This window comes from Phragmites australis, chromosome 5 (assembly GCF_958298935.1).
Source record: "Phragmites australis chromosome 5, lpPhrAust1.1, whole genome shotgun sequence".
Classification (NCBI taxonomy): domain Eukaryota; kingdom Viridiplantae; phylum Streptophyta; class Magnoliopsida; order Poales; family Poaceae; genus Phragmites; species Phragmites australis.
Window position 1 is genome coordinate 41,171,323 of NC_084925.1, and position 9,150 is coordinate 41,180,472.

Sequence of the window (9,150 nt, forward strand, 5' to 3'; positions counted from 1 at the left end):
CATCACTAGACTATCCGATGAGTTATCTTGAGCTAACCAAGCCACTTGAACTCTGTCTGTATTAAATGCTCCAGTGTAAGCCTCTGGTATACACAACACTGATCACTAAACCATCTGGTGTCTTGATCTTTACTCTTCAACTCTGAAAACACCTCTACAGAAAATACTCTGGTGTAGACCTCTGGTGTTTACTCTTCTTCACAACAGACAATCCGACGTAGGGCATCTTCTCTTCCTTCCTTTGGAGATACTCTGGTGTGTACTACGCATTGAGCACTAGACCATCCAGTGATCTCAGCATACGGTCGGCGTTGATGCCCTCTTGACAGAAGATCTGGACCGAGTCTGCCCATGCTTTGAGTCTGCTAGGGTGCGTTTGGTTAGGAAGCACGTTTGATGAGATATGATTATTTTTTATTTTTTATGGAATGAGTTAATTTTTTATTTAATTTGATAGATAGGATAAATTAGTTTTCTGTTTGGTTGGCAGAATTAAGATGGATAGGATGAGTTATTTTTCTGTTTGGTTGGATTGATATGATGAGCTAGTTTTCTGTTTACATGTATTTCATAAGTATTGTAGGAATTTGTACATGTTTGAATTTATTTGAATTCAAATTGAATTAAAAAGAGAATATCTCATGAAATGATAAAAATGTTAATAAAGTATTATAAAGGAACTTACTTTTTCAACAAATAATTTAAGGTTAGAAATATTTATATAAATTAGTACATCATATTAGAAAAATATTAGAGAATGTTTTAGATTTTTAAGAATTTATTTAAGACACTAAAAATTACTAGAAATTATAAAAATAGGGTTTTTTAAGAATTTTAATTAAATATTAGTGGAGGCTTTTCATTAAACTAATTAAAATATGTAGCTAATGAGTTTAATTTACTTATTAAAATATTTATAAAAAATAGACCTCTTTTATACTTAGATAAAATATACATAAAAACAACGCGGAAAACGAGCATAAACACGGGTGGTGTGGTCCAGGTTTTTTGTTTTCGGATTGGCTCATCCACTTTGCCATGGAATGGATGAGCACGTCACTCCTGACGGTGAACTAAGGGTGTGTTTGGATGGCTGCATGTCTACGTTACACGTATTGAGCCTGGCTCCTGCCGATCTGGCTCGTGAGAAACGCGGATTTCATCCGTATCCGTGGAGCCAGCCTGTACAATATTTTTGCATCGGCAGGAACTACCTTGTGCGAGTGCACGTAGCCAACCAAACATATGTCAAACAGTAGCAGCTGCACACGCAAAACCAGCTGGACAACCAAACACCTGTATAGACCTGTTTAAGCTGCACGTACAGAGCTAGGACGGCAGGAGCCGAGCAACCAAACAGGCCTCAAACGTCCGGCAAGAGCAAAAAGTTGGATGGGTGATCCCATACACACGGGCAAACATTTTTCACCTTTCAGCGCAAAGGATCAGATCAGATCCTCCTCTCCTACCGTTGGTCTCCTGCGCCGGCCACCCACAGTGGGAATAAATTTTATAAAATTCTATCTAAAAAAAGTCATCGTGCTTCGACCCACCGTTGCCACCCAGGGGCAAAACCGTCAACCCATGCAGCCCGGCGCCTATAAGAAGGCCCCTCTCCATTTCCTCAAACTTTAGTTCCAGAGCCCTCCACAAGGAAAAATATTATCGAATATTAAAGGCTTTTCGTTATCGACAGAAAACAGAATAAAAAAAGATTTCCCCCCGTTTTGCAATTCCGTCCCACCAACCTCCTCCGGCCGCCGTAGCGTAGCCGAATTGTCCCGCTCCGGCGCTCGCCTGCTTCTCCGGCCAGCGAGAGTCTGTTTCAGGCGAGCAGTCTCCCCCGCACGCGGCTGAGGAGATCCCGCGGGAGCTCGGGGTTGGGGCGCGCATGATGGGGTTTTCGCTCACGCCGATGAAGACTCCGACGAGGCTTCTGTGGAGCACCAGCTTCTTCCGCCACAAGATCGCCGCCATCCTCGCCTCCTCCTCCTGCTTCTTATAAGATCACCACCGTCGTCCACAGCTAGATGTACATATATAATTGATCCCCCCCCCCCCCAAGTAAGTAAGGCAATCTCGAAGCTTTGATCTTTGATCCATGGAGTCGGGCCGGCTCATCTTCAACACGACGGGCTCCGGCGCGGGGCAGATGCTCTTCCTGGACTGCGGCGCGGGCATCCCTGGCGGCGGCATGTTCCATCGAGGTATTAGTCTCATCTAAATTTCCTTCTTGGCGTTGCTTCGATCTCGGATTCTTGGCTCGGGCTCGTGTGCTGACTGGGGTTGCCATGTGGGAGTGATGAAGGCGGGAGACCGGTGCTCGGCCTGGAAGAAGGGCGCGGCGTAAAGCGGCCCTTCTTCACCTCCCCCGACGACCTTCTCGAGGAGGAGTACTACGACGAGCAGCTGCCGGAGAAGAAGCGCCGCCTCACCCCAGAGCAGGTAACTAGTCAACGTACCGCTCTTACCATCTAGCTAGTCAGCACGTAGATGCACGGCATGGCATGACGCATGCGTGCGTGCACACGATGCAGGTGCATCTGCTGGAGAGGAGCTTCGAGGAGGAGAACAAACTGGAGCCGGAGCGCAAGACGGAGCTGGCGCGCAAGCTGGGGCTGCAGCCGCGCCAGGTGGCCGTCTGGTTCCAGAACCGCCGCGCCCGGTGGAAGACCAAGCAGCTCGAGCGCGACTTCGAGTGCCTCAAGGCTTCCTTCGACGCCCTCCGCGCCGAGCACGACGCCATCCTCCAGGACAACCACTGCCTCCGCTCGCAGGTAACCTCCTACTCCTATTGCTCTTAGCACGGTGCTTTCTTCCATGGTCTCGAAACGTCACTGATGGATGAGTCGACGATCTGTGCTGTGGTAATTAATTAAGGTGTTGTCGTTGACCGAGAAGCTGCAAGAGAAGGAGGCGGCGGAGGGCGCCGCCGTCAACGCCACGGAGTTGCTGGCAGACGCGAAGGCATCTCTGGCCGCCGACGCCGATGAGCAGCCGGCGGCGGACGCGGCGTTAGAGGCTCAGCAGGTGAAGTCCGAGGACAGGCTGAGCACGGGCAGCGGCGGGAGCTCAGTGGTTGACGCGGACGCGCTGCTCCGCGCCGGCGGCCGTCTCGCTGCCGCCGTGGACAGCAGCGTGGAGTCCTACTTCCCCGGCGGCGACGACCAGTTCCACGACTGCGCGATGGGTCCCTTGGACCACGGCGCAAGGGAATTCCAGTCGGAGGAGGACGACGGCGCGGGCAGCGACGAGGGCTGCAGCTACTACGCCGACGACCCCGCCGCTGCCGCCGCCCTCTTCGCCAGCCACGCCCACCACCACGCGGACGACGACGACGGACAGATCAGCTGGTGGATGTGGAACGACTAGGCATCCTGTCCCGCGCCGCGCGCCAAATCTTGTGTTGAAAATCGTGCATTTTCTTTCTGCAACGTTGCTGTAATGGTGAATCACTAGCTATGATTATGAAGAAGGTGTGTGCATGCATGGTAGGGTAAAATCTGGCAATTAATATCGTTAATCCTAATCAGTCTGGTGTATGAGAAGAGATCAAGAAGACAGTGGCCTAGGAGAGAAATAAGTGCATGGAGGCAAAGTACTCTCTTTTTATGGCACAGCGCATTATGTCAAATGAGATTTAGTCATCATCGTTATGTCATTTCTGTTGTCGTCAAGATCAAATGGAATTTTAATTTATTATATGCATTTTCGCAAGATTTATTCTGTGTTTGAAAGAAAGGAACTGGTACTGCATGAGTGAACGGAACAGTGCCTGTTAGTGTTCTTTAGTTTGTGATCGGTAGAAAACACAGGAAAACATGACCTGGTCATCAGATAAAATTTCATCACTGTATAAGTGCAGTTGCAGTAGATGCAATAGATACTCAGCTTCGAATCGCGAGTGAAGAGATGACATTTACAAATCATGTCACTGAATCCTTTGTTCCATAGAAAAATAAAATCATGTCACTGAATGATTGGCTGGTGCTTACAGTACTATAGTAGGGAAAGCAAATTTTATAAAATTCAATCCTATAAAAAACTTTCTCCTGTTGTGATGATATGTATCTATTCAGTCTTTCTCCTCTTTAATACAGTAGTTAATCATAAAATGAATAGTATAGAGTCTCACGAATATATTTTTAGATATAGTTCTATATAATTTGTTTTTAAAGTAGTGCTGCTTCAGAAAAAAAAACTAATATATCGAGTAATAGTAACATCAAATCAGTGCGCACGGAAACCTAGAACTGGTTAATTTTGTTCTCCACTATCGCTAGACGAAGACGAGACAAATGCAACTTCTTTCCCTTTCTTCTTTCCGGACACGAACGGGAAGCCGGAACAAGAGTGGCAACTTTTCACACTTACTACACAGAAAATGGATAGCTATATCGATGCAAATGGCTGCCCCTTGTTCAGCTATAACCACATCAGCGTTCATCGTTTACAGCTTACTAACATTTACAGAAATTCTTTAGGCGGATCGTTGAGAACACACTCTTAATTCATCAAGGGTTTGGATTTTGGCGCGGCAAAATCAGCTTAGAGGATGGATGTGAAATCAAGGAGTACGAGATTGGCTTGTTAGTTGTTGCATGACGCCTCTTTTTTTAGTCAATCGCTCTGGCCACGATGACTTGTCGTTTTGACATAGAACGACTGATCAAATATTTGAAACTTTGACTATCAACATCTCTCTAATTATTTGGATTCAAAGCATGTTAATTATACATGTGTAAAGTTGTCTCGAAAAATGCTTTTACAGTATTATAATTATATTGTATTTCATAAACATATTATAGTATACTACTACTTTTTTGATAGGAGAGAATAATTCCTATTTTATCGAATGTCCTCGAAGAGACACTATGATGGTACCATTCGCTTTCCATCTTATGGTAAAGGGTCTTTGCCTCGAATCTATAACATATATTAAAGCGCTAAGAATTCATGAAATATCATGGGCGGTGGTTACTGTAGCTACTCTAGTGAAGGCACAGACAACTGGATCCCACTCAGTTTCGTCCGTTGGGTGCATCTGAAGGCCGATAACAAAACTACTGCTCGTTTTCTATTCGTGATCGCTACTTTTCCAGGCGCATGGGGCATGCAGCCAAAATCTCTCCCTCTATCTCTCTTCCACTCGAGCTCTAAATCTGCCCGACAACCGGCGGCCAACGACAAGGGACGCGCTGGCACTGCTATGCCCCCTTCCTTCCTTTCCGAATGTCCGTGGAATGGAGGAGGTGCAGCGACAGTAAGCTCCCGACAGTAGCGGGATCCGAGCTCGAGACTGAGGAGCCGTGTGTCCCCAATTACCACATACATGGCTTCATGGATCCGATCGCAGACCCCTCCTTGTCACGACGGTCGGTGAAGCGGAGGCCGCCTACGCGCTCCTTGGATCTATCGTCGAAGGCGGGGGCCGGGGCTGACAGGGCGCCTACAGCGAAGCTGATCAGACATGTGGAGAAAAAGACCTTAGAGGAGGCAGCACGCGGGCTGCAGCAAGGAAGAAGCACCGAATGGGAGGCGAGGGATGGCCGACACGACTTGGATGGGAGCAGCACTAGATGGGAGGCAAGGGGTTGGTGCCGCCATGGCCGAGGCTCTGTTGTCGACCGTCGGTTAGGAGGCCAGTACCAATCGAAGGGTTGGTGCTGCCGTGGCTGAGGCTCTATCGTCGACCGTCGATAAGGAGGTCAGCACCAATCAGAGGAAGGGAGGCGAGGGACGACGACTCGAATGGGAGCAGCATCGGACAGCCGCCGCTGCAACCATCGAAGCAGCCACCAGTCGCTGATTGTGTCGCCTGCTTTGCCATCACTGCCACGCCATCCGCACCGTCTGTGGCGCCACCAACAGCGGGCGCGCCATCCTCGATGGTGGCCTCCGAGAATTTGGGCGGGCACGCATCGATGTTCCCTGCTGGCACCTTCAGACACTACACGCAGTCGACATCCCCGACCGTCTGCACGCACTGCGCCGCAGCTTACACACCGCCGCTTGTGACCGCTACGGCAAGCCCCCGGGGCGCGAGGCACGACGGCCACGACATCACCCACCAGCGCTCGCAGTGGCGGACCCAGGGCCCGGCGACCCTGGGCGCCCGCCCGGGCTCCGTCTCAACCCACCTCTATACTTCTATATAGATTATGAGGAAATTCGTAAATTGAGCCGATCAAATTTTGAGCAAAATCTAGCTCGTATAGGCACAGCCTGCGCTCAGCCCAGGCTCCCTGAAATCCCTGGGTCCGCCACTGAGCGCTCGTGCTGCATCGATGAAGCCAATGCCAGACACGGCGGAGCCATTGCAGACTTGTGTGTTGCCTAGGAGCGTGGCCTTCTTTGATCGGCCCACGAGCATGGTATAGACGCACCAATCCATCTAGTATATCTGAAAAAAGCGCGTGGAGAACAACAATAACTGAAAATTGTTCTCAACAGTGTGTCGATCAATACTGCATAGACGTGCTTGTAAAAAAGAGGCTTTTTTCTGCCTGATCTAGTCCTCTCAAAAGGGAACTGTCTTTAGCCAACACTCCTCCCCAATCCCTCTCACCTACGACTTTTTACTGTTCTAAGGTTGATATATCTCTCTCACCCTTTTCCATCAGGTTTGCCCAAGAACACCAAGTCACCTTAATCTCTCACATTTGGTACATGCCAGAAACGCACGTAAATCGGGTCATTTGTTTGCTATAAAGTTCAGGTTGTAACTAGTTAAAATCCACATGCTTTGCTGGCCTAAGCACATGTTCTCTTTCCTAAACAAAAAAGGTACATGTTCTCATGCATGGGGAGATAAACGAGAAATCTTATCTCGGTGACAGATAAACTTTTGTTACTGGTAGTAGTTATGCGGATGTTCGCCTGAACCTGACATGTTTAAGGGCCTGATTAAGCCTAGCATGCATGCATTACAAAGGCAATTTGGCTTGGCCTTGATTGGACAAGGGAGCACCTTTTGTCTTCCACAGCCCCCACTAAGCAGCCGGGATTCCATCTCCCCTCCCTGATGGCGACGGTGCAAAAGATTTTAAAGCTGAAACCATGTGCCATGAGGCTGTATCACCTATATCTAATCGAGGCATTGCGCTAATTGGCTTTCAGTGCTCGCCGGTTGGAAAAATCTTTGCTGTTTGGGGACGGGAATATTTGATGGGCCTCGCAGTCCAAGCATCTACCGGGGTTGCGATCAATCCTGTCACGGAAAGGAGAGAGACTTTCATTTCTGACGGTGACGCGAAATTGATGGGACGAAGGGAAGCCGTGTGGAGATGCAGCTGCTAGGCTGCTAGTGTTATCGGGGAGCGCGAGGGACCGAGCAGTGATTCCCATGGAGGAATGAGTGAAAAAATAGAACAAGTCGATCAGGAGGTGATAAGCGATCTTAATTACGCGATGTGTAAGCGTCGAACAAACCGGGTAGAAAATAACTGGGATATCAGATCAGGTGATCAGGTCAGGGCAGGATGAGCCGATGAGGAACAAAAACAACCGCTCCTGATGTCCTGGTCGTCCCAGCACAACAGTACAGTTTTGGCGTCTTGCCGTCCTCGGTAGCTGTCGTTGGGCGCAGGTAGCTTGGAGGTTAGCATCAGCGTTTCGGTACAAGGGATCGTGAGCAGTAGTGCCGACGCGGGATCTTCCGCGGACGCAACCTTGCTTGCTACCAAGCCCCGGGTTCTGTTAGACAATGCGTAGCAGGGATCGATCTGGTACTCCTCCGGTCAAAAATGCTTATAGCTTTGATTAAAATCTGATTAAAATTTTAACCATTAATAGTTTATAAAATATTTAATTTGAAAATATAAAAATCACACGTGTAAATTTATCTTAAAAAATTCTTTTATAATATTATATTTTTATTAGATATTATAATTATATTTAATAGAAAATAATGATTAAAGTTGTACATTAAAGATTAAAAAATCAAAAGTAACAAATATTTACGATCGAAATGAGTACTACGTAGCTACTTAGTACAAGGTACGGGTTGTTGCTGTAAGGCCCACCACAACGTGCGCCTGAAGTGAAGCTTGGAATGCAGAGAGAAGGTTTGGGCATCGCTCTTCACATTGCAGCATGCAATGCCAAAACCAGAAAAAGTTTGAGCGAGGCATCTAGCTGCTTCGATGCTAACCGATGCCCATTGATTAAAAAAGAAGAGAGAAGCGCACACCCCTAGGAGGAAAACACGTTGCTTTAAATTTGTTTTTTGTTTTTTTATTTCTCCTGGTGGATCCTAGGAGTGATGCCTCACGCGGTGGCTTGCAAAGTTCAACACCAACTTATCACCACGAGACTTAGGCTCTGTTTGTTTCAGCTTCGAATTATAAAAGCTGAAACAAACAGACAGCTTTTTGTTATATTTTTTAAAATCTGCTGGTTAGATTGGGAGAATCTGAGAAGCTGATTTTTCTCAGTTTTTGATAGATTATGAAAGTCTATTTTACTAAATTGTCTATCAAAATTTTTTAGAATCTACAACCTAAAAGCTTTTCACAATCCAGTTTTTATAAACTGCTTTTCAGAATCTCTAGCTGAAACAAACAGATCCTTAATATTTTTTCATCACTCAACATTGAAAGACCTAACGCTACCAATGTAAATTGGGAGTCACAGAAAAGAAGGTGAGGAAATATGGTGGAGCAGGGGCACTGAGAAGACGCATCTGGTGGGGAGACCGGGACGTACGTAGGTTGGGCGCATCTGGTGGGCGCCTTTTCGAGGTTGATCTCCACCCAACCCCTGCTCTGCTCCGCCCACCATGTTCCGTGTCTGGGTGCCCCGCGCCAGCCTCGCGCCGCACGCATCTCCCAATCAGAGTAGGCGCTGGCTGCCTGCCGCGGCCCCCCATCCCTGTGCGCCCTTGGTATGGCCCGCGTGTGGTACGTGACAGTGGAGCTCGAGCTCGATCCGATCTGACGCCTCCCTGTGAATCTCACCACGGGCGTGGCTCGTCCTGCGCATGCGTCATGATACCACTGTTTCATCTCACCGTCCGTTTCGGAGTACTCTAAACTTGCGGCCCTGAGTTGCCATGTGCTTTCCTACTGCCGCTTGCTGCTACGCTTGTGACTTTGTGAGTCCTTGGTTGCGGGGTGCTGTTGCTCTGCTGCTGTTGGCGCGAGTGCTAGG

General features: G+C 48.1%; 1 protein-coding gene across 2 annotated transcripts; it reads left to right on the plus strand.

Annotated features, from left to right (window-relative positions):
* Nucleotides 1-1,620: 1,620 nt before the first annotated feature.
* Nucleotides 1,621-3,702, plus strand: LOC133919720 (homeobox-leucine zipper protein HOX16-like). Of its 2 annotated transcripts, none has more exons than XM_062364210.1 (4): nucleotides 1,621-2,207; nucleotides 2,309-2,445; nucleotides 2,538-2,777; nucleotides 2,902-3,702. In XM_062364210.1, the coding sequence occupies exons 1-4, from the start codon at nucleotides 2,102-2,104 to the stop codon at nucleotides 3,370-3,372; spliced, it is 954 nt and encodes a 317-aa protein (XP_062220194.1). In that variant the 5' UTR covers nucleotides 1,621-2,101; the 3' UTR covers nucleotides 3,373-3,702. The 2 variants fall into 2 exon arrangements, with proteins under 2 accessions (XP_062220194.1, XP_062220192.1); XM_062364208.1 differs by having other exon boundaries at nucleotides 1,622-2,207; nucleotides 2,881-3,702.
* Nucleotides 3,703-9,150: the final 5,448 nt, after the last annotated feature.